This window comes from Puma concolor, chromosome E1 (genome assembly GCF_028749965.1).
Source record: "Puma concolor isolate L17-30 chromosome E1, mPumCon1.1.hap2, whole genome shotgun sequence".
Lineage (NCBI taxonomy): Eukaryota > Metazoa > Chordata > Mammalia > Carnivora > Felidae > Puma > Puma concolor.
Window position 1 is genome coordinate 13,039,451 of NC_141680.1, and position 24,749 is coordinate 13,064,199.

Consider the following 24,749-nt stretch of genomic DNA (forward strand, 5'->3'; position numbering starts at 1 on the left):
AGAGCAGGAGCGCACATAGCCCCAGCCGTACGTGTACCCCCGAGTGTGAGACACCAGCTCTCGGGGCTGCCCGCTTCATACCTCCCACTTAGCTTCTGACCACACCCTAACTCTCTGCACAAGCCCCTCCTCTGGTCACCGGAGCTGCCTGCACGTGTGGCCGGGGGGGATGAACATGTCCTCCCCGCACCGCCCCCACGCCCACCCCCACCCGGGGCCCTGTACCCATCAGTGGAGTGGACGTCAGGCCCCCCGCAACCCCCGCCTCCCCCAGCACCACTCGCCCCTTGCCCCTTGGGGGGATAACCGAGGCTCGAGTTCTGGGCACCAGCGGGCCGGAGCCTACGTGCCCTTGGCAGTGACTTGCTGCCGTCCTTCCCCTGTTTCTGTCTCCCGCTCCCAGGATCACCTCCCAAATAAACTTCCTGCTCCCGCATCCTTCACTCAAGGTCTTTTCTGGGGAAATGCAAAGTGGGGCCAAGTGTCTACACTTCCCTGACACTCCTAGAAAAACATGCACCCATACCTCAGGCTGTAGGTCCATGCAAGGATGTGCCCACACATGAGCACCTATTGTGTGCTGGCCCCTGATCTGGGCACTTTGCATAAACTAACTCCACTAATTCCCTAAACAGCAGTACCAGGCAGGCAATATAATTGGCCCGCGTAACCGATGTGGAAATTGAGGCAAGGGTTAATCCTGTAATTGTGTCTTAAAGGCGGAGGCAGGGCAAGCTGGAGCAGGCAAGGGCTGGGACCAAGTGTGGGAAGAATCCCCGGGCCCCTAACATCTTCCTCCTGCCGGCAGATGCTGGTGTGAGAATGGGGTCAGGAAGCAGCCTCATTCGTCCTCTGAGCTCTGGCCATTCACCCCGGCCACTAACACACACGAACTCTCCAGGCCTCCAGGCCTCCAGGCCTCGCCTGAGGAGGAGACGGCCCTCTGCGCGCTGACTGGCTTGTAGCTTTGAGGTGCTCGATTCCCTCTCTGAGCCTGTTTCTTCCTCTTGGGGGAGAGAACATCAGGCAGCATCTCGTAGGGTTGTTCAGAGGAATATAGAAGAGGTGCTAAATGAAAGCTTCAGGCATGAGAAAGCTTTTCCTGGGGTTCTCAGTGGCTGCCCCACCTGCTCTTGGGGCAGAGACCTGCTGGTCACACCCCCAGGCCCTTGCCCCGCCAGCCCTGGGCTGTCAGCAGTGCCCCTGCCACACCCCCCCACCCCCCCGGCTGCGCTGTCCTGACCCAGCATCAGTTAGCTTTCAGGAAGAGGCAGACAGCAGCGCACAGGGAGGCTCACTGCAGGAGGTGGTCCTGAGACATCTGGAGAGACTGGGTTCTCCTGGAGACATTAGGGCCAGGCTGGCGTAGTCCTGTCCAGGGTCTCTCTTCCCATGGCCCTGGAAGTCTTGGGTTCCCATCCCCTCTGCTGTGGACCAGCTGTGTGGCTCTGGGCAAGGTGCTCACCCTCTCTGAGCCCGTCTCTGGCCTTTATCAAGAGGAACGATGCTGTGAACTGAAGCAGCATATGTCACGGTGTTGGGTGTGCCTGGTGCACGGTTGGTGCGCAGTTCCGGTTTGCTGGGGTTGGAGAAGCGTGTGCGGTGGGGGGAGTCGGGGTGAGACAGCTGTGAGGTCGCAGCATCACTGCCCTCTGGCTGTGGGTCCCTTCCCACCCTGAGCTTCAGCTCATTGTGACACTGGGCCAAGAAGATCCTGTACCTCACCCAGGACTAGACGAAGCAATGCCTGGAAGACGATGCTGTCGATACTCATCCCTGTGTTCCAGAGAATTCCTCAGGCTCATGTTCCTGGCCTGGGCCCCAGGACTCCCGAGTGACTTTGGGACCAGGGGCCAAGGGGCATCATAGGTGGGTCACAGGCCGAGGACCCGCCCATGCCCGCTCGGACCTCATCTTGCCTGCCTCCCTCTTGCCAACCCTCTTCCTTCAGATAGCAACTCCTTCTTGCCTTTGGCCTGTGCATTTGCCCTCCCTGCTTGAGCCCTGTGTCCTCTTGCAAGCCCTGGCTTCCCCCCAGGCAGCCGGACCGCGCCTCCCGCCGTGGTCGTACAGCCTCCGGTGCAGCGTGAGTCTTCTCCATTCATTCACTTCCTTCTGAAGTGTCTGTCTCTTCCCCTACCTGTTAGAAACACCAAGGGGCACGGGCTTTTCACCCTGTTCCCACTACACCAATTCCAGAGATGGAGTTGGTGCTCGATGAAGACATGCTTGTGGGATGGACGGACGGACGGATGGATGACGGATGGATGGGTGAACGCGTGAATGAATGAACGAACGAATGAATGAACGAGACGGCCCAGGTGACTCCACCATTTCACGATGATGCCCCAGTCCCGACCTGCCTGGCTGTGGATGCCTTTGATGTGCACTTGCTCAGGATAATGTTCTTGAACGCGTGAGAGAACCCACATAGGACCACAAAGGAAACCAGAAACGTGAACTGTTTATCAAAACGTTATTTTAGAATGTGTGATACGGTAATTAGCACGCTGTTGCTTCAGAATGCCTTTGCTGGCAGCACCTAGAACAGGCCCCGGGACCAGCCGGGACTGAGCGTCAGGCTGCTGGGCTCTGCTGCCTCCATTTGTCGCAGAGGGGACGGTACATTTTACAGAGAGAAAAGGGGAAGTTCGGGTGTTTTTCCCATCAAGTTCAGAGAGCCCTGGGTTCCATTTTGGGGCCCCAGGGTAGGACCCCCTGGAACATGCGCCCGAGTGGCAGGGACCACATGCCCTGCCTCTGCCCCACGTGGTCCTCTGGACCTCCCTGCACCCCTCTCCCCTCACTCAGGCTCCCTTGCTTTGGTGTCCTTGAGCAGCCCTCGTGAGGGTTTGGGGACCAACACAGGCCATGGCAGGGAGAAAAGTTTAGCTGCACCCTCAGTGCCACCTACATGGCTGTTCTGGGTAGGCAGGCACTGGGATGTTTCCCAGCAGGGTCTTATTAGGGGTGGGAGGACCCTCCAACACCCTGAGGCTCGGCCTGGACCCCACCCCCACCCCCCCCGCTGACCTGGCAGAAAGTTGACATTTCCTGCTCCGTGGGCTTGCCCAGAGCTCAGAGGGGACTCTGATGATGACAGCCTTGCCCCTGCACCCTGCAGGGCTGCTCTGCTGTGAGCCGTTAATAGGGGAAGGAGGTGGGAGACTCCCCTTCCCCGGGCCACAGCCTTCTCCCTGAGGCAACATGAACAAACCCAGAAGAGCTTCTCGTTTGACAGATGGGGAAACTGAGGCCCAGACAGAGCAAGGTCCCATGGCAAGTTGAGACTGAAGTGGTCTTGGGATGGACGGCAGCCATGCCCGCTGCTTTGCAGTGCATGCCTCGAGGGTACTCCTGGGTCATAGTGGCAGAATCATGAGGGGCCTTCTGAGGCTTAGTCTCCATTGCCCTCCTTAGCCTCTTCTAGAACCTGGACCGTGCTCAGGGCAGTCAGACCCAGGCCCTGGCCTTAGGGGGCCCCTGGCCTGGTAGGGAAAACTTGGAGGGAGAGGTAAGTGCCACCCAGCATGGTCTGGTCAAAGATAGAGTGAAGCACAAGCGGTAGGGGCTTGGAAGGATGCATAAGAGTTTGAGGGAGAAAAAGGAAGAAAGGGCCTTGGGCAGAGGGTCTGGCATGTGGCAAGGCAAGGCGGTGGGAAGCATTTCCTCGGAGCACCATTTTTGGGACCTGGGTTGTTACTACCACTGGCAGATGAGCAAGAAGCAGCTCAGGTGCTCCCATCTACCCAGCTGGCGGTGTGTCCCCAGCCAAGTCCTCTCTCTGAGCTGTTTCTGTCCCCTCTCACCTCCCCTCCTCTCCCTGGCGTACGCAGCTCCAGCCCTGCTGCCCTCCCTCCAGTTCCTTAAACACATGGAGCAACCTTCTGGCCTCAGGGTCTTCGTTCTTGCTGTTCCTACTTCCAGGAACACTGTTCCCACATTTTCTCCTGTAGGTCTCAAGTCAAATGTCACAGTTTTCTGAAAGACCTCTGGAACAGTGCCCACGTTGCCTCTGGAATTGCTTCTTTTTTTTCCCCTCTAACATGTTCATTGTCCGTCTTGCTCCACTTGAATGTTGGCCCCAAGCACTGTATCTGTACGTTGTAGTCTCAGTAGATACCTGTTGAGTGAGTTAGTGAGTATTAAGTGTGATTCTGGTGAGGAGGTGAAGGCCCAAGCCCTTGGCGGTGCCCCAGACCTGAACTGTAAAGAGGAGTCCTGGGGTGGAGTGATGAGCCTTCTAGAAAGCCCCCTCTATTTTCATGGACTCCTGATCTTAGAGCTCAGCCTCCTGTCCATGCCAGAAGGAACCCCGGGCCCCTCAGAGAGGTCTGGCAGGCTCTCCCAGTGCATTTTCTGTTCTCCAAATAAAAACAAATTTGCCAAATGAGGACAAAAAAAAGGGAAGCTAAGAAAACAACCATCCTTGTGTTTCCCCCTGCAGAACATCGGGCTCATTGGGGGACTGAGGCCAGGGGTTCAGGCCCCGATCCTGCCCTGCCTTGTCCCAGACAGGCCCCACATTGGGCCCAGCCTGATACGAAGAAATGCAGCTTCCAAGAGGGGGCCTTTTCCCCGATGGGGGCAAGGCAGGTCTGGAGGACTCACTAGGGAGGAGGTGGCTGGAGCACAGAGGGACCAGAGGCAGGATACCTGGGTGATAGACTCAGCTCGCAGTCTGGTAACCTTGGACATGGCCATGATCCTTTCTCTGCCTTATGTATTCCTCTGTCAAAAATGCTCGTGCTATTCCACCTGGAACATTCTCTGATGCAATGCCAGGCACTCAGCTGAAGCCAGGCACTCAGTTCAAGGGGCCCGCGACATGTTGTGGGGACTCAGCAAGGAGTAACAGGGGACCCAGGGGAATCTTGGAAGGCTTTATGGAGGAGGCATCCTTTGAGCCTGAAGAATGCGTTGAGTTCTGGAAGGCAGAGCAAGGCATTCCACTGTCAGGGGCCATCTCATGCTGGGCTCTGAGGTGTGGACATTCCTGAGTCATCACTTGCTGGGGATCACATGATACTCAGTGGGGAGCCCAGCTCTAGCACTGGGTTCATTTCTACTCTGTCTTTTTCTGTTGTTGATTCATAAGAACTCTTTATATATTTAAGCACTCCAGTCCTTTCTATAACATTTTCATTTACCTTTTTTGCTTATGATGGACTGTGATCAACAACATCATAAATATTTTTATGTTGGTAAATTTTCCTATCTTTTCTTTCACGGTCTTCCTTGTCTCAGGTTGTTTCTTGTAACTTTATTTCAGGTCTTTGCTCTCCTGTGCACATGCTGGTTGCTTAGGAAATGTCTGAGACTCCAATTAAGTTGAAGCTTGAAGCATTACAGCTGTAAGAAATATAGAGGCCATGGTGCCTTTGCTCACTGTATTCCTCTTGCTGGAGTTCCTTCCCACTCTTCCCATCTGTTCATTCCTTCCTACTTGGAGTCAGGTCCAGTCCAGGCCCTCCAGGGGCCTATGCCCCTCTTCTAGAGTGAATCAGGGCCTCAGATATATGATGATGGGAACGGGTGGGGGACCAGGAAATTTCCGGCTAGGCAACCTCCACGTATTAACTTGCTGAAACCCCACGAGATAGATACCATTATTAATCCCATTTTACAGATGAGAAGATGGGCTCAGAGAGATGATGTGACTTGCCTAAGGACACAGAGGAAGGGACAGAGATGGGACTTGAACCCAGGTCATATTGCCCCAGGGCTCATACTTTCAGATTTCCTTCTGACATCTCATAGCCCTTAGGATCAAGTCCAAGCTCCTTAATATGTTATCTGGCGCCTCTCAGGTTCTTGGTTTCTCCATCTGTTAATGTAATGCCTTGGCCCCAGCACCTGTACATGCAGGCACTTCCCTGTTATTAGAGTGATAAAGTATGTCCCCGCTTGTCGCTCTACACCCTCCTCGGCCCCAGATCCCTTAGGATTCTGGAATGTTGGGCTTGGAAGGGCCAGCCCCTGGGATAGGAACAGGGAGGCTCCGAGGTGGGGAGAGCCTTGCCCAAGGCTCGGTGTGTGAGGAGCAGAGCCAGGTGGGGACCCTGATTCGTGAGGCTGTCAGTGCCCCTCACTGCACTGTGGCCAGTCTTGGGCTGGGCTTCCTCCTGCTGCTCCCTCCAGGAAGTCCCCCTGCACCCTGACCGGGTTAGACATCTCCCCTGGGCTCCGAGGGCTCTGACCGTGGCTCTGATCCAGCCTTGTTGTGATTGCTGGTAAACTCACTATCTCCCTTGCTTGGCAGGGTGCCCCATGCAGACAGGCATTTATTTGCTGGTCCATCCAAGTCACTGGTGCCCAGCTGAGCCTGGCAGGAGCAGGCCCTCAGGAAAGGTTGACTGCAAGAGGGAGGCCCAGAGAGGGACAGAGACCTGCCCCAGGTCGCACAGTGAGTCGGAGCGGAGCAGCAAGCCCGTGAAACCCCCAAGACCCTCTAGGTGTCATCTGCTCCTGGGACTCAGTGAAGCTTGGGGATGGCACAGTGTCTGTAATGGCCACTCTAGTGGAGGGTTCCCAGGGGCCTCTGTCCTCTGCTGCTCCCAGGGGCCTGGGGCCAAGGACACCCTGTCTCCCTCCTGGCCCCACCCCCCTGTAGAAGGATGTTCTCAAGATAAAAATACCCTCAGAAACATTCCTTAGTGTCTGGCATGACCCGCCGTCCATCCTGGGGGCCAGAACCTCCTGCCCTGGCTTCACCTTGGGGCTCAGAAGGCAGATGCCCGCTTCTCCTGGCCACTTGGCGCAGCCTGTCCCTGGGATCGATGTGTCCAGCCCCTGTCATGGGCTGTGGAACACGAGGGGCCTGAGGGTTGCATGCCAGCCAGCACCGTCCAGGCACAGGGGAAGGAGGCAGCCAGGATTCTGTCTGTGCAAGGTCATGGCTCTCCTGCTTTGTTGCCTGTTGGGATGCACTCGGAGAGGATCACGCGGGGCTGTGTGGGAGGGTCAGGGATACATATGCCACCTTTCAGTCCTGTGGGGAGTCCCCACTTCCGCTGTCAGCTGCCGGTGCCGGTCAGAGCCGGAAACCCGCTCTCGGAGAACACGGAAGGGACTCGGCACTTGTCGTGGGTCTGCACCGGGACAGGGCCTCAGTTTACTCCTTCCACAGTCTCCTGAGATAGGCGGGGTCTACCTGTTTTGCAAATGAGGAGGCTGAGGCCCAGAAAGGGTCCTTCATGAGCTGGGGTCAGCCAGGCTTGAATTAGGGAATCGGGGATCACCGGCCCCCTCGGCCGCACCCCGCCCGGGAGGACTGTTGTGCACGTTGGTGACAGCTGCCTCCTCCCAGAGCCCTGCTGTCCCAGGCCCCGTGCCCAGAGCATACCTCCCTCGCCACACTGAATTGCAAGGCACATCCGCTGGGCAGGCGTCATCAGCCCATTTTGTGGAGGAGGAAGCTGGGCCTCAGGAAGGGGAAGTGACTTGCACCACGTCCCTGGCGATGTCAGCCCAGTGTCGGCTGACAGGTTGGCACTGACGGGGAGGAGTAGGGGAGCCTCAGTGTCCATCCAGGTGCTGCCTTCACTTGCTGGGAGACTGAGGGCCGGTCTGGCCTGTGTGGGCTCGGGCCGCTCCAGGGCTATGTGCAAGCCATGCCCCCCCACCCAGCCCGTCCCATCTAGGACTGTGACCGTGACCCGCAGAAGCATTTGGGGGACTTCAGAAGTTTTGAGTTCACATCTTGGGCTGCTGCGGCCACCACAGGGTGGCCGGGGGACCACTGGACAGGGTGTCCAGAGACCTGGGTTCTTGTCTCCAAGCTGCCTCTCATTCGGTGGCTTTCTGACCTTGGGAGAGTCGCTTCTCTGCTCTGAGCCTCAGTTACCCTTAGAATGGAGCTAATTTTGCCCATTTGTGAGAAAAAATGTGTGTGGGTTTGTGGGTCTGAAGAAAGCCCCTTCCAGGAACTAGGGCACCCGGAACAAGGTTGAGAGAGCCTGGGGCAGGCCAAGTGACCAACAGGAAGCGGGGAGGGGCAGGCTGTCTCGCACCCTTCTCCCTAAACTTTGGCTCCCATTGCCCTGTGACATCTCCTCTTGCAGAGTTCCAGTTCCAGGTGACCCCGGAGCAAGTGACTTGGCCTCTCCCAGCCCCAATTTCCCAGTCTGTCCAGCTGGGAGAACTATCTCTCCCTCAAGGTGGGGCTGTGAAGCTTGGAATAACTGAAGCCAAGAGCTGAACACTCAGGGCCAGACAAAGTGTAGGCCCCTTCAAGGGGAAGGACATAAGATCAGGGACTTGGACACAAGTCCTTGCCATGGCGTCTCCCAGCTGTGTGATATGGTCTATGATGGACTCTCCGTGAGCCTCAATTTCCCCATCAGTTTTGAGAGTGTAAGGGCTAAAGGAGGCACCCTGCAGACCCATGGCAGCTGCTCAGGGAATGATGAGGGACAAGAAAGCAGGGTGCTGAGGACTGGAAGTCTTGAGGTGAAAGCCTGGAAGGCGAAGAGGGACAAGCAAGACATTCCCTTATGGAGTGAGCAGAGGCCCAGAAGGGGGAAGTGAGTCACCCAAGGTCACACAGCTTGTGATGGGCAGAGCTGCGACTTGAACCCAGGCCTGTGAGCCTCTAAACCCACTGCTGTCACCTGCCCCAGGAGGCTTATGATGTGGGGGTGACTCACCCACAGTTCCCTTAATCCCAGCCAGAAAAGCCAGTGTGACGGTGGATTGCAGCCAGCCTCAGCCGCGAAAGGGTGGGGCAAGGTGAGAAGGGCCTCTCAAGTCAGTTTGCCTCTGGAAATTCACAGAACCCCTTCCCGCCACACTCTCCCCCGATCCACACGGTGTGCCGGAAAGAAAAGCAGGGGCCTCCTTTGACAGTGAGAAAATTGAGGCTTATGGAATGCTGGGACCACGTAGGATATGTGTATATGCCTAATACAAGTCTCTGACAAGTTACTGATGTGTACCCATCCATGTAGCCATTTATCCACCCATTCACTCACCTGTCTGTTCATCTATCCCACTCACCCAACCACTTCATCCATCCAGGCATTCATTCACCTGCTCATCTCCCCACCCATTCATCCATCTATCCATCACCCACCCACCCACCCAGTCATCCATCAACCCAACTATCCCTCCATCTAACTAGCCATTCATCTAATTATCCATCCATCCATAATCCACCCATACACCCATCCACCCCTTCATAATCTACCTACTCACCCATCCATACACCCACTCACCCACCCATAATCCACCCACCCATTCATCCACCATCCATCCATCCATCCATCCATCCACTCACACACCCACCTACATATCCATAATTCATCCATTTATTCATCATCCATCCATCCATCCATCCATCCCTCCATCCGTCCTTCTACCCATCTACACTTGAATCCTGTGGTTGGCACTGGGAAGGCTCTGTAGGTGGTGGCTAGGAGCATAGGTTAGGGATCTGAGTTCCTCTGTGAACTTAGGAAAATTACCACATTAGCTGCATCTCTGGAATGAGAACAGCAATGGTTTCAACCTTGTGGGGTAGTTGTGAGGATTACATGAGCTGATCTCTGTAAAACACCTACCACAGTGTCTGGCATGTGGTAGGCCCTCTATAATTATCAGTTGTTATTTTCTCTGGGGACCCATTTTGTTCTGCCCTTATTTGGTTCCGAAAGGTTTGATAGATAGACTCACATTCTGCGAAGGTGTGAGGTAACAGAGGTGTGGGCTGGAGGCCTCTTCCACCTCCCGTGGGGCCCCAACAGAAGCAGCAGAAATGTGGGTTCATGTAGAAATTTCAGACTTTTGAGCACTTGTGAGGAGAGCAGAACCACCGACAGTAACTTGGCTTTGTCCTATTAACTTTAGGGTCTTCTAGCAACTGATTCCTCTCCAGCTGGTGCCTGGGAAATGGCAACTGCTGCTAACACAGACTTGAAGACAGCCGCTTGCCCCCTCAGCACCGTTACTTAGAAGATAGGATTCAAGAGGTAAGATTAAGGTCAGCAATGTGCATCTATCCATCTAGTCATCCACTCAACCAAATACTCGTCTGTCTGTTTATCTGTTTACTCCCCTATCCAACCACTCGTTTGACCTCTCATTAACCCATTACCCATCCACCAGCTCCACACATCCTTCCACCCATTTGCTTTCTTTCCATCTACCTATCCACTCACCTACCCAGCCCATCCAGCCATCTTTCCATCCATATATTCACCCATTTCCCAATCATTCACCCACCATCCCAGCCATTCATCCATGCACCCAAAATCCCATCTGTTTTTCCATCCACCCATTCATCCATCTAGTCATTCATCTATCTGTTTATCTGCCTGCCCACAAATCTATCCATCCATCCATCCATCCATCCATCCATCCATCCATCATCCATCCATCCGTCTCTTCATCGACCCACTAATCCATCCACCCAACCCACTGAATCATTTCCCATCCACCTAACCCATCCATCTTTCTGGTTACCACCCATCCGTCCGTCCGTCTGTCCATCCGTCCATCCGTCCCATTTATTGATGCTTGTGCTCGACTACCCACCTGTGCATGTATCTGTCACCTCATTAATTGATCCATCCAGTTCCTCATCCGTCTGCTACCTGCTGCATATCCCCTCATCCTTTTGTTTGGTCAGTGGGCGTTTCCTGGGTGTCCCCTCTGTGCCAGGCCTGCACCATCCTCTCTGGACCTCTGAGGTCGGTCAGAGATGGGGCCTGGGGAAGGGCAACTCACACAACGAAGAAGGTAGCTTCTGGCCACAAGAGGAGAAGCCCGGGGCCAGAGAATCCAAAAGTGCTCCCTGGAAGTGGGGGCCTTTAGCTGATCCCTGACAGATGGGAGGATTTTAAACATTCACTTTAGCTGTGATCTGGGGGTCCGACCACATGGGGGGGAAGGTTGCCACAGCACAAGCCATTAGATGCTTGTTGGTGTGTCCGAACAGGAGTGGCCTGGACCGGAAGGAAGATGTGGGTGAGGAAATGGTGGACAACTTTGAGAATTCGGGAGGGAAAACTACACAGGACCTGGTGAGGCAGTGGATATAGGGGCTGAAGGAGAGAGAGGAGGCCAGGCAATTGGGGAAGTGGTCAGGTTACCAAATGACCCTATGAGGAGGGACAGGAGGAGGGGGATGGTGAGGAGGAGGTAAGGGGGAAGGGGGAGAGGGTGAGGGTCAGGAGGGTCAGGAGGAGGGGGAGGGAAGGAGGGAGAAGGAAGTAAAGAGGAAGAGGATGAGGAGGATGAAGAGGAGGGTGAGGAGGGACGGGAGGAGGGGGAGGAGTGGATGTGGGGGAGGGGAGGATGGGCGAGAAAAGCAAGGAGGAGGGGGAGGAGGGGGGAAGGGCACAGGAGGAGGGAGGAGCTTTGGGAGAAGAGGGGGAGCCATAGTTGGCCACATGGTCCTGTGGAGCATCCAGGAGGGGAGGCTCGGGTCTGGGGAGGCAGCAGAGAGCTGGCACCAGAGGAGGCTTGTCAGGCGCAGGGAGCTGCCCCTCAAGGAAGGCTGCCCTGGGGGCATTAGTTCCCTAGCCTGCCCGATGCGTGAGCAGAGCGCGTGCCTGTGGCCAGAGAGAGCTCGGGCAAAAAGACTAGCATTGAGCAGGTGGGCCCTGCAGTGGTGAGGCCTGGGGGATGGACGGGGCACCAGTCATCTCCAGCATCGTACTGGGGTGTCATCACTGTTTCTCTCCTTGGGCCTGGCATGGGCTTGCCACAGAACACCTGCACTGTGTTGACCCTGAATGTTTGTGGGCCATGGTGTGCACTGGGGGCAACGGCTGTCTGTGCTTTGGCGGAGGGGAAGGGAGTTTGGCCTGGAAAGGTCAAAGGACACTGTCTTCTTCTTCCCCGTTGTGAGAATGGAAATGGTGCCCCCAACCCTCCATCTCCCCTCCATGCAAACTCTTGGCCCCCTCCAAGGTGACCTCAGCCTCCTCCCCGGCCCCTGAGTGTGCCAGCATGTTCTCCCTCTTGCTTCACGGTGCCCCCGACCCCCTGCCAGCAGTGCCCCGCCCCCTGCCTGTGCACTCCCAGCCCTGGGTGCGTTTCGCTGCTGAGGTGCTCTGCCTGGCTGGGGTGCACCCTCCAGGCCCGGCCCTGCCTCTCACTTCCTGTGTGACCGAGCAGGGGAGCCCCTCTTGGAGCCTACAAATCAGAGATTGGATTCTTCAAACCCTCTTTATTTTTTTTTTAACATTTACTCATCTTTTGATAGAGAGCATGAGTGGAGGAGGGGCAGAGAGAGAGGGAGACACAGAATCCGAAGCAGGGTCCAGGCTCCGAGCTGTCGGCACAGAGCCTGACACAGGGCTCGAACTCACGAACTGTGAGATCATGACCTGAGCCAAAGTCGGACGCTCAGCCGACTGAGCCACCCAGGCACCCCATTCAAACCCTCTTTCTAAGCCTGATGGATAGTTACTAGATTGAGAAAGATTCTGGGGCTGTGCCAGGACATGTGAGAAATAGTTCTCTGATGGATTAGTGATGTCTGCCATGGGTATGGGGTAGAGGAGGGGGTGCCAGCTGCTTGTAGGCCACACACTGGCTTTCGCTGAACCAAGTGATCTCCAAGGATTTCTTAATTGTAGGCTTTGGTCACGAGGTAATGAGTGCCCCATCCCTGGATGGTCCAAGCAAGGGCTGAGTGGCCATGGGTCAGGGGTGCTGGTGCGGGGCTTACCTCTGCTTTTGGTGCCAAGATTTGGGATTTGTATGTCTTCTCAGCACACGGCGTGACAAAGGCCTTGAGAACTGAGACAGGAATTCAGTGTCATGCCTGGAGTCTGGCCTCAGGGCCTGGTAGGATGGGGTGTTGGCTTCTCTCCTAACCCTGTAGACTGGGAACTTGCTGCTTAAAGGCAGTGTGACCCTGGGCGAGTGATTTAGTCTTTCTGAGCTTCCGTTTCTTCATCTGGAAAATGGGGGTGATAGTTATAACGTTGTGGAGGGATTAAGTGAGATAATTTGAGCTCTTAGAACCCGCCCTGGCATATAGTGAGCACTCAGGATGCATTGATCAGTGTGCTCCCACCTCGGAAGGTGCTCTGGCCAGCTCAAAGCCTGAGAGGCAGGACCCTGAGCCCCTCCCACTCTGGGCTCCCTCCACTGGCTGTTGTAGTTAGTTAGCGCTTTCTCAATATCTGAGAATGTGGGCCCAGGCCCTGTCCTCTTCCCCTCCCGGATGTCACCGAAACCTGAGGTGCCCAGAGCCTCAGGGGACTGGGCATGGGGTGTCCTGCTGCATCCGGAGGCACCTCCCGGTGACTTTTGGGCCCCACCTTTGGGTCATGTGGTAGCTGCCTCTCTAAAAGCTCCCAGCCCGGGCCCTGTCGCCTTCTGAACACACTGGGGGCCAGGAGTCTTGAGTCTGCAGACGCTGTGCCCGGCAAGGAAGTGGGCTCAAGAGACAACGGGGCTGGGACAGCTTCCCCGTCTCTCAGAGGTGTCTGGGTCTGTGCTGCCCACTGCTCCTTCTCTGCCTGCTGGACTTGCCTCGCTCCCGGCCTGCGGCGTTGAAGTCACCTTGGCTCGCTCAGGTAGCACAGCCCTTGCCTCTCTCCTGCTCCCCTCCGGGCAATGCCTGGGATCCCCACTGGCCAGCCTGGGCATCTGCCCACAGCGGTCCCAACTGTTGTCTTTACTGTCTCTTCCAAACCCACGAGTGGCTTTGTGACCTGGGACGAGTCTCAGCCTTAGCTCTTGAATCTGGGAAATGGGGAGCCGGCCTCTTTACTTGCTAAGGCCTCTTCCAGCAAAACAAATCTAATTCCATTTCTTATCTGATCTAACCATATGCATCCACTGAGCAAGAGCCAAACAGGCATGCGTATCCTTGGTTGAGGATATTGTCCCACATTTCTTAAATCAAGTCTTTAAAGACCATAGAGCTGCGTAACCTTCTTGCCACACCTGTGTTTGTCTGCGTGGAGTGTCCTTGGGATGTTTGGCAAGTTTGTGGTGCTGGGTTTTCTACTCATGGGTCCTCTTCTGGGTCTTTCTTTGTGGTGCTGTATTCACCAAGAGCCTGGGAGGGGCTTCCCACACCCCTAGAATCACACACACACACACACACACACGTGCATGTACCCACAGGCATATACACCCAGCAGAGGGGGGCCATGGGCAGCTGAGGACCGGACTGATGCCTGCAGCTCTAACTCTATCTCTGATCCTTACTTTCTGGGCGACTTTGCTCATAGTCTCAGTTTCTACCTGAGAAACAGGGGAGCAGGGTGTGAACGTGACCTTGTTGTGATTTTCTCTGTGTGGTTTTAGGAGGAACACCAACAGAAGAGGGGTTCCCCAGCCTGTGTGACACACTGGGTGGGTCCCAAGTGCCCAACCCCGGGCACAGACACCAGGAGTCGCTGCAGCAGCCTTCCCTGTCTGGGCGCTGCTGGCCAGGTGCGAGGCTGCCTGGCTGGTGGGAGCAGCGTGCCAGGCTGGGCTCTCCGGCCTTTGATTCTTCCGATTCTGTCCCTTGCAGGCCTCGAGCCGCTCAGAGCCCCAGTTGGAGCAGCCATGACCCGCTGGACATCCCTCCAGGCCTCCAGGCCACATAAACCTGCCCCCTGCGATCCGGTGGTCTCCCGCCGGCATCTAAGTACCCCGAGCCTGGCCACCTCTGCCTGGAGGGGCCAGGAACCCGGGGCTGAGCCATCTTCTCGGCGCAGTCTCCGGGGTCCCCACAATCGCCGGCTCCCTGCCTCCTGGGCTGGGCAGAAGCGGCATCCACCATTACAGCCTCAGGCCTCAGCTCCTCAGACCCATGGTGAGGTGGTCAGCTGGAGAAGCTGTGGGGGGAGGAGGGAAGTGCGAGAAGAGGCCCCCGTGGAGCCTAGAGTCCCCCATGGCATGAGACCTTGCATTAGACAGAGTGGTTTGAATTTCACCTCTCCTGCCTTGTGGCTGTGTGGCTGTGGAGAAGTCGCTTAACCTCTCTGAATCTCCAGTCAGAGGAGAAGTAATGCTAGTGGCCACCTCCTTGGGTTTCTGAGAGGATGACCTAAGACCAGCAAATGCTGATGAGTCTGGCCTGCTTTCTCTGCAGTTTGAGGCAATGAGAAACGAGTGTCACACATGTGCCACAGCCCCGGGGATCCAGAAGCACCTGGCAGCTGAGACACACCCTGGGACGGGTTTGCAGCCTGGGTGGTCATGTGAGCTTCTCCCGCACCTGTCTCCCAGGGGTTTGAAGCAGAGGTCAGATGTCACGCTCCCCCGGGGGCTCTGGCTGCCCCTGGTCACACAGATCCGGGCTGAATGCCAGTGTCGCCTCCCCCTGGCTGTGTCACTTCCTGTTTCCCGGTCTCTGGTGGGTGCCCAGCCACCTGCCTCTGCTTCTGGCCCGGCTACCGTGGGGGCCTTCTTCTCTGGGGCCTCATTGTCTTCTGGGCATTCGAGGGCTCCCAGCCTTGTCTAGCACTGACCTTCTAGCGTGACCGGAGGAGGGGATCAGGGGTGAGTGGGGAGGAATACACCCGACTCCTCAGTGCCTCGGCCAGGCCGGCCGGCCAGGGTTCTCCCCCTCCTTCCAGCCCAGCCCCGCTGAGCCAGGCTGGGGGCCTGAGCACTTGCAGCCCCGATGCTAATGGCCAGATGGCCTCAGTGCCCGCAGGGCCGGGCGGCACCGTGGCCTCCGGCCCGCAGATGCCTCAGCCTGGCACCAACAGGCCAGCCCGGAGCCAACGGGGCACTGGGGGAGGGGCGGCCGCCAGCCTGTGTGTCTGGGGGCTGAATGTGTGCTACCGGCCATGAGAGCAGCGTTTGTCCGGCCACGGGTGCTGTGCAGCGGGGCACGCCCTGAGACTTGTTGGTGTGCTTGAGTGTATGTGTGCGTGTCTGTGGCAAGTCAACCACGTGCTCCCCTGCGTGGGCCCAGGACAGTGATGCTTCTGAGCGCTCCCTATGTGCTGTCACTTGGAGCTGAGAAAGGCAGGGATAGGGAAGGCCCCTGGGCCGGGGTCGGTCAGGGACCTCTCTGGGCACTGAACTCGTGGACCCCCTCCTAGCTACTGCTGGGGACTCAGAGGACGTGGAGATGGGGTATTGGGAGTGGGTGCCCTGGGGCAGAGCCCGTGAGCGTCAGGAGGGTGTCCTCGGGGCCAGGCTGTGTCCCAGACCCTGGGCATGAGACAGCAGCGAACGAAACAGCACACCCCGCGTGTTCCGGTGGCCAGGGATCTCATAGTGGGAACGGCAGCCAAGCCAACCCCGTGCATGTCATTGCTGTTACTACCACCATTATCAGGTCACCGGTCGGTGCTTTGGGGTTACAGTGAGGACCTGGGTGAGGTGGTGCGGTCTCCCGAGGGTGCAGGAAGACCTCTGGAGATGCTCCTGTGGCATTGAAGCCAAGGACCGAAGGAGGTGAGGTGTCAGGAGGATGTCTGGGAGGAACGTCCAGGACAGGCTTGAGGAACAACGTGGAGGCGGTGGGCTGTAGCCGAGTGAGCGAGGCAGAGGCGGGAGGTGGGTTCCGAGGGGTCCCGGGCTCCGCTCACGCAGGCCTTGCAAGTGCCAGCAGGGACTCTGGCTTTGAGCGGAGGACGGACAGGCGCCCCCACCGCGGCTGCCTCTGGAGTGGGGTCGGGGCAGGAGCATCGGGGTTGGCGAGGTGGCCGCCATACTGGTCCGGGTGGGTGATGATGGGGACTCGGGCCACGGAGGCGGGAGAAGAGGCAGGATCCCAAATAGATTTTGAAGTCAGAGCCTTTGGGGAGGGACCAAGACGAGTTGAGGATGAATCCAAGGTTTTTGACCAGAGCTACTGGGAGGATGGAGTGTCACTGTTCCAAGCCGAGAGGGAGGATGAGGAGCCGGCTTAGGAGGGGAAATGGAGAGTCCGGTGATGGGTGAGTTAGGGCGAAATGTCCGCCCGCCAAGTCCGAGGGCTGGGTGGGGGCGGAAGCACGGGCCGGAGCGGCCTGCTCCGCCAGCCATGCCGTCTTCTCCATTACAGGAGACGCCCCACCCGGAGCCGGCCTGGGGGCGAGCCGGGGCCCCCCCACCCCCGGGATGACCTCGGCCGGCAGGGCCAACCCCTACAGTATCGTGTCATCAGAGGAGGACGGGCTGCACCTGGTCACCATGTCGGGCGCCAACGGCTTCGGCAACGGCAAGGTGCACACGCGGCGCAGGTGCCGAAACCGCTTCGTCAAGAAGAACGGCCAGTGCAACATTGAGTTCGCCAACATGGATGAGAAGTCGCAGCGCTACCTGGCCGACATGTTCACCACGTGCGTGGACATCCGCTGGCGCTACATGCTGCTCATCTTCTCGCTGGCCTTCCTCGCCTCCTGGCTGCTGTTCGGTGTCATCTTCTGGGTCATCGCCGTGGCCCACGGCGACCTGGAGCCGGCAGAGGGCCGCGGCCGCACGCCCTGCGTGATGCAGGTCCACGGCTTCATGGCGGCCTTCCTCTTCTCCATCGAGACGCAGACCACCATCGGCTACGGGCTGCGCTGTGTGACGGAGGAGTGCCCCGTGGCCGTCTTCATGGTGGTGGCGCAGTCCATCGTGGGCTGCATCATCGACTCCTTCATGATCGGCGCCATCATGGCCAAGATGGCTCGGCCCAAGAAGCGGGCACAGACGCTGCTGTTCAGTCACAACGCCGTGGTGGCCCTGCGCGACGGCAAGCTCTGCCTCATGTGGCGCGTGGGCAACCTGCGTAAGAGCCACATCGTGGAGGCCCACGTGCGGGCCCAGCTCATCAAGCCGAGGGTCACCGAGGAGGGCGAGTACATCCCACTGGACCAGATCGACATCGATGTCGGCTTTGACAAGGGCCTCGACCGCATCTTCCTCGTGTCACCCATCACCATCCTGCATGAGATCGACGAGGCCAGCCCGCTGTTTGGCATCAGCCGGCAGGACCTGGAGACAGATGACTTCGAGATCGTGGTCATCCTGGAGGGCATGGTGGAGGCCACGGCCATGACCACACAGGCCCGCAGCTCCTACCTGGCCAACGAGATCCTGTGGGGCCACCGCTTTGAGCCTGTCCTCTTTGAGGAGAAGAACCAGTACAAGATCGACTACGCCCACTTCCACAAGACCTACGAGGTGCCCTCCACACCCCGCTGCAGCGCCAAGGACCTGGTGGAGAACAAATTCCTGCTTCCCAGTGCCAACTCCTTCTGTTACGAGAACGAGCTGGCCTTTCTGAGCCGTGATGAGGAGGACGAGGCAGACGGAGACCAGGATGGCCGCAGCCCCCAGGCCCGGCATGACTTTGATAGACCCCAGGCCGGTGGCGGCGGCGGCGGCGGCGGCGGCGGCCTCGAGCAGCGGCCCTACAGACGGGAGTCAGAGATCTGAGCCGCCATCGGCCAACGTGCAGCATCCGCCCCGCCAGGGAGAGGCCCGGCGTCCCGCAAGGGCCCCGGGTTTGAGCAGAACGGGCCAGGTGCCCCGGTTGCAGACTCAGTAGCGTTTTAGATGTTTTATGTTTCTTCACAGTGGCCTGGCAAGGTTGGCGGGAGAGTGGGCGGCCAGTGGGCTGCCCCTGGCCTCAGGGGCCAGAGCAGGTGCAGGGACAGGGAGGTGGCCTCTCGGGGTCCAGGCCAGGAGCCGGGGGCTTCTGCCTGAGGCTAGAACTGCAGCCTGCCTGGAAACGGCTCCACAGCCACCCAGCCTCTGTGGGCGAAGGCTGGCAGGCTGCAGTGCGCCTCGCTGGTTTTTAACTTGGGGAGAAACACCAGTTTTGGCTTTCTCAACCTTAGCTTGAGTAAGACTGTTTACAAAAAAAAAAAATAATAATAATAACACGTGATTGAAAACAATTTACTTTGTGGGGGTTATAAGAAAGGACAGTTAGAATCCCACTAGTCTGCTGAGATGGAAGCCGTCAGATGGAGGCTCCACGAGGTTCCCTGAGGCCGAACAGGCCTCTCCTCTGCGAAGGCGGGTGTGTGCCGGGCGGCGCATCCGCAAGGGCGAGCGCGGTGCTCACCCGTGGTTCTTCGTGCTCACGGGCGCGTTAGATGACGCTTGCGATAGAAAACCAAGACCATGTGAATGATCGTAATAAAAGCTTTCCAGTAGAGGTGGGGGTAGGGGCTGGGAAAAAACCAGTCTGAGCTTTTTGAGTTTGACTTTTGTACCTTAGAGGTGCGTCTCAGGGCTGGATATGGGATCTGCCTGCCGTGGAGGGTCCGCTCTCCCCCGACCCGCCAGATTTTCCTGTTTTACTTTTCTCTCCTTTTCTGCCCAGTAGCCCCCACCCCTTCCACAGTGAGGGATACTTGGAAAACGTTGGAGGAGATGGCCCCGTGGGAAGGGAGGCCGGGTTCCCAGACTACAAGGAAGCAGATCAGCCCCGTTCCCACGGGACCCCAGTGAGTCGTGCCTTAGAGACCCGGGTGGGCCAGCTCCGGTTGTTTCTGTTCTTATCGGACTCGCCCCTCCTCCCAGCCGCCCCTGACTCCACCGTGAAGTCCCCACCAGCCTGTCTGCAGAGGCTGGGCCGTCCTGGTGCTCTCCGCACACCTGGGGCAGCACGGGCCGTATGTACTCTGCTGCTGAGCGGCAGAGGAATCATCTTAGAAAAGGTGTGGCATCGTCAGCAGAGATGACTGGGGGTGGCACATGCAACCGGGCACCCTCGTCAGGAAGGGGTTTGGGGCACCGGGCTCTGTTGGCCCAGAGCAGGCCCCTGGACCAGGAGTTGCCCAGTGTGGGCTTGCTCTTGGTGGAGGACACAGATGGCAGAGATGGAGCTGGGGCCCTTTCCAGGACAGCTGAGAATGTTGTCCTCCCAAATAACCAGGCCTGGAAGGAAGTCCTTAATTAGAAAGCCCATGTGTGTCTCCCCAGCCTGCCTGTCTAAGCCACTCCAATCCGCGTCCCCCAAGACAGCCAGGCACCAAGGACTCTGGCCCAAGTGGGGAAACAGGTAGGGTGCAAGGTCACCCAGTGAGTGGGTGGGTCCTGGGAGGCAGGGAGAGGCCGGGGGGGGGGGGCGGGGCTGGGCTGGGGGTCCTTGCCTTTTCTATCCTTCTCCAGCCCCCAGGGAAGCCGGAGACCTGGCCTGCAGTCAGAGGCCATGGAGGGTCTGTGCACGAGCTGTCAGTTCCCACCCATAGACACCCTGGGCCCGTGCCCTCAGGTGTGCCTGACTCCCAGCATCCTGCCCTAGCCTCAGGCCGCACCCTCATTTCTGGCTGGGATGATTCAGGCCGCGGAGGCAGCTCTTTCCTCTCAGGATCTGCTGGAGGGACCTCAGCTCCTTCTCAGCCCAGGGCCTGGCTTCCAGAGCTGGCTTTCTCCATTTGAGCCCTGGGGCTCGAGGGTGGAGTTGATGTGGGAGGGCTTACCTGCCCACCCCCGCCCAGGTTGTCAGGGAGCCAAGGAGGGACGAGGTGGTCCTGGTCACTTGGGGCTGGCATAGGAGCCTGCATTCTGCTGTGCCCAGCAGCTGGAGATCTTTCCCGGGCCGGGTGTGTCCGGCTTCCGCTCCCACCCTCCGGAGCAGGGGCCAGGGACTCTGGGTTCCCCCCAGGCCCTAGCCACCTCGGCTTGGTGCGCCTCCTCTCAGGCCTGTCCCCCTCCAGGGCCCACACCGGATGGTTCAGCCCCAGACCCTGCGGGAGAGCAGCCCTGATCTGCCTTTCATCTCTTGCCAAAGGCAGATGCTGCGTTTTCAAACTCTTCTGCCCTCTTTTTTTTTCCTCCCCTGTATTTATTTATTTATTTATTGCTTGTGCTAAAGACCAAAATAGTCTCCCTCTTTAGTGCACTTGAAACGGGAGGGTGGATGGGAGGAGCCGTGTGTGTGCAGAGCAAGGATTACGTGGTCCCTGGGAGTGTGTGCCGCGTGTGTGTGTGTGTGTGCGTGTGCGCGCGTGCGTGCGCACCCATGTTTGTGCACGTGTGTGTGGCGTGTGGCGAGCACGTCAGTCCTCTGAGTGTGCCACATGCCGTGCGTGGTGTGTGTGCTGAGCACAGGTGAGTGGGGAGCATTTGTGCCCGTGTGTGTGGTCTGTGTGCCGTGCAGGTGTGCGTACCAATCCGGTCCCTCCCTTGCCTACCCCGGCACTGAGATCTCCAAGGGGTTTCTTGACGGCCTGAACTAGGAGGTGTGGGGGTTGCAGTTGGCCCAGAATGTGGCCTCTGACGCCCTCCCGCCTGAGACACTGAGCCGCTTGTGTGGGAAAGGGGCCGTGCTGGCAGTGTGCTCAGGAGCGTGAGTGTGCGAGCCCCGAGTGTGGGAACTGACGTGGACAATCATCCCATCTCATCTCTGTTCAAGCAGATGTGTGCAGTCACAGCTTTGCCTGAGTGCCCGGGTGTGCGGATTCACCCCGTCATGGGAGCGCCGTACAGGTGTGTGTGCACGGCGATCTCCACACGTGCGTGAATCCAGGCTGATGGCATCCATGCGGGATGTGTACGCGTGCGTACGCAGATACACGCAGAGACTCGTGTGTGCGTTTACCCGTAGGCGTGGTTGTGGGTGTGCGTTCCATACGTGGGCATTGGTTTAACTGTTAGCCAGGCTGGAAGGCTGGGGACACGCCGCCCAGGACGGATGCCGGCTCCGGACGTGGGCACACAGCTGAACGCAGTAGTCCTGCTGACCCCCTGCCCTGATTGTGTCCGGAGGGAAATGTGTGGAATGTGCGTGCCGGAGGCTCCGAGGCAGTGTCTTCGTGTGTGCGTGAGTACATGGCATCCAAGGATGGCCTATGCGTGTGTGCATTTGTCCCAGTGAACACGTATGCACGTGTGGAGCATTTGCGTGGCAGCTGGGCCAGGCTCTGTGAGCAGGGCTGGCGCCTGCCTGCTGGGGGCAGCGTGTATGGGCACGTGTGAGCATGTGCAGGTCCCAGGGGTGTGTGCACACGGATGTCAGTGGAAATGGTGTGTCTGTGCATGCTCGTGCGTGCTGCTAGGAACATGCTGGCCGCCCCCCCGTGCCCTGCTGGTGCTGTGCCGCCCCGTCCCCGCCTGCTGAGGGTCCCGGTGGGGGCTGGGGGGGCGGGAGCGGGGGCCTGGTGGGAAGGAGGCCCCTGCACAGGGGTGTCTGCCCTGCGTGAGGTCATAGAATGTCAAATCTATTTTAAATGGTGAAACTGGAGAATTTTCATGTTATTTTCAATACATAGCAGTATCTAAAGACATAGGCCACGAGACTAGACCACATTAAATGCATTTTGATCTCTTTGAGTGCCACCGTGTGGAGATATGTGTTTGAAAATCCCTGCCTGGCATTCCGATGCTCCCTCAGCCCCCTGTGTCCTGGGGCGATGGGGCTCCCCAGGGGCCTTGGGGGCGGGGGTGGGTGGGTCACGGTAGGAGCTCTGGGAGAGAGGACAGAACACAACCTGCTTGCAGCCCCCAGCGGGCTCTTCCAACTGGCACACAGACCCTCGTTCTCCTGTGACCGCACACCCTGTCCCACACAGACCCCCGGGGGCACACCACCCACTCGGACCGGTTGTCACACTTCCCCAGCCACGTGACCTTGGGCCACCGCTTTGTCCTCCCTGGGCCCACACCTCCCCGCTTTGCGTTCCTTCTGCAGAGATTTGAGGAGCGCGTCCACACGCACGCGTGTGCCGACTGCAGGGAAACAGTAGCTCTTTCCTGGGACTCGGGCGCGGAGGAGCCCCGGCTGGACAGCAGCCCCGGTTCTCACCACCGTAGGGGAGAGGAACCCCTACTGCAGCCTGGCGCCGTGAGGTGACGGGGAGGACCTGGAGTGGTGTCCCCCCTAGGGAGGCTGGGCCGATGCGGGACAGAGGGAAGAGACAAGTGCGGCCAGAAGGGGGAGCAGGAAGGCCAGCAAGGCCCATTCTGGGGAAGGGAGAATTTTATCTGTAGGAGGGCTCAGTCTCTGGGATTTCAGTGGCTTTCTAGCAGAGGGCCCACAGGGAGAGAATTCTTTCCTTTGCCCAAACTAGTTCCGTGGCCGGAGAACCCCTCTGCATCAGTGAAGGACCCCAGGGGACCTTCATTCTGTAGGATTCAGATGATGATTCCAGACCACAAGGTAGGAAGCCTGGGTAGTGGTGACGTATGCACTGATGAAGGACAGGAGGTTGGGAGGTGTTGGGGGCAGGTCACGAAGGCTTCTTGGAGGTTGTTGTTCCCTGGGGTTGAACCTGGAGACAGGGAGAGCTGAGGGTGGTTACGGCTAAATCTGGGGGCGGGGTTGGAGCTCATCCTCTCCTAACCCTGGAGCCCTCCTTGGCACCGCAGTACCTGAATCTAAGCCAGTTGAGGCCAGGGAGCGATGGCCTCCCCCAGCCCCCTGAGTGCTAGTTCCCACAGACGGGTATGGGGCCCCAGTCAGCGTTTGATAAATATTTATTGTTCAAACTTCGTAGCACTGAAGCTCAGGAGCCTTGAGATACCCCCTGTCCTGGCTGTGACCCTCGGGCAGACCCCAGGCCACTCCTTTGCTTGGTGACCTATATTGAATTCCTTTCCTCCTGTGGCCTCGGTCTCCTGGTCTCTAAAGAAGGGGTGTCCATAATCGTTGCTAGCTCTCACACTTGTCGGAAAGAACGAGAAGGAGAAAGAAGACCTTTAATTAGCAGATGCCTTGCACACATGCTGCATATACAAGCCCACGAGGTGGGGCCGGTGCACGTGGAAGGAGCCCGAGGCTCGAGGTTGTAGCAACACCAGGTCTGTGTGTGGCTGAGACCATAGGCTCCCCCTGCACTTACCTGCCTCCCAAGGATGAGATGAGCCCAACTCAGAATCTGCTTTTTAAAAGGTAGAATGGCGTGGGGGGTGGGGTGATGATGAGTGTTTAGTGAGCGCTCACAAACTTGAAGTTTGAGGTCTCTAAGGTGCCGGGTTTACCTGCTTTAGAGGAAATCAGTCCATTAAGGGACTTTCAAGGGAGGTTATCTGAGCTGGGATCTGATCCAGGCCTTGGGTCCCCAAGCCCTCCTGCGGCCTTCATTTCACCCAGACGCCACTACCCTCCCAGGCACCGGACCACCCAGGACCTTTCCTCTGTCTACCAGTGGCCGGTGCTGGGGTTAGATTCTCGGCCAGTGGAGGGATGACGGCCCAGCCAGGGGGCCTGCCCTGGACTCCGTTTATCCTTCCAATCATCTGTCTCCTGCAGTGAAGGGCCCCACTGGCTCAGGAAGGACTCACAAATGGGTTTCCCTTCAGTGTGGATGGTCGACATCATTGCTGTCCGTTTGCCCCTCGGGGATAGTGGGGGCTTCAGAGGACATACCCTATCCCACTACGGCCCACCAGCCATCCAGCACCAGAGTGACAGAATCAGGCCTTGTAACCCCACTTCCTGCAGCCCTCCCTGGCTTCCTGCTACACTGAAAATAAAATTCCAACTACCTCTCCGCCCCTGAAGCCCCATTCCATCTTGCCCTGACTTCAGCCAGCTCATCTCCCCCATTCCCTGTGCCCCTCTGCTCCAGGCACCCGCCTCCTTCTACTGTTTTGAGAACACTATATTTTCATCTTCACCCCAGGACCTTTGCACGTGATACTCCCTCTGTCCGGAACACTTTCCCCTCAGATCTACCTCCTCCTTCCCGTCTAGGCCTTCCCTGACCCAGTGTCAGAGAGCTCCATGAAGGCAGGGATTGTCCTCTCTTTCATTCACTGCCGGGTCTCCGGTGCACGGCACAGTATGTGCCTCGTGTGAGTTTGCCTAATGGATGGTTGAGTGGAGGGGGGGCGGGCCCCTTGGGCCTCCCACTCCGCAAGGGGTCTGCAGGTCTCACCAGCCTACAATCTCCACCTCTTCCCATCGCCCCAGC

The 24,749-nt window shown here is 58.0% G+C and overlaps 1 protein-coding gene across 5 annotated transcripts in view; it reads left to right on the forward strand.

The window, feature by feature from the left end:
* The window catches only part of KCNJ12 (potassium inwardly rectifying channel subfamily J member 12), a 44,687-nt gene extending 22,520 nt beyond the window's left edge, over positions 1 to 22,167 (forward strand). For 2 of the 5 annotated variants that reach the window (XM_086686245.1, XM_086686247.1), the window contains exons 2-4: positions 9,847 to 9,968; positions 14,483 to 14,767; positions 16,958 to 22,167. In XM_086686245.1, coding sequence (XP_086542371.1) covers positions 14,518 to 14,767; positions 16,958 to 18,318 — 1,611 coding nt within the window. In that variant the 5' untranslated portion in view covers positions 9,847 to 9,968; positions 14,483 to 14,517 and the 3' untranslated portion in view covers positions 18,319 to 22,167. Of the gene's footprint in view, positions 1 to 9,846; positions 9,980 to 14,482; positions 14,768 to 16,957 lie in introns of all 5 variants that reach the window. The other 3 variants (XM_086686248.1, XM_086686249.1, XM_086686250.1) reach the window with 2 other exon arrangements.
* The last annotated feature ends 2,582 nt before the right edge of the window (positions 22,168 to 24,749 follow it).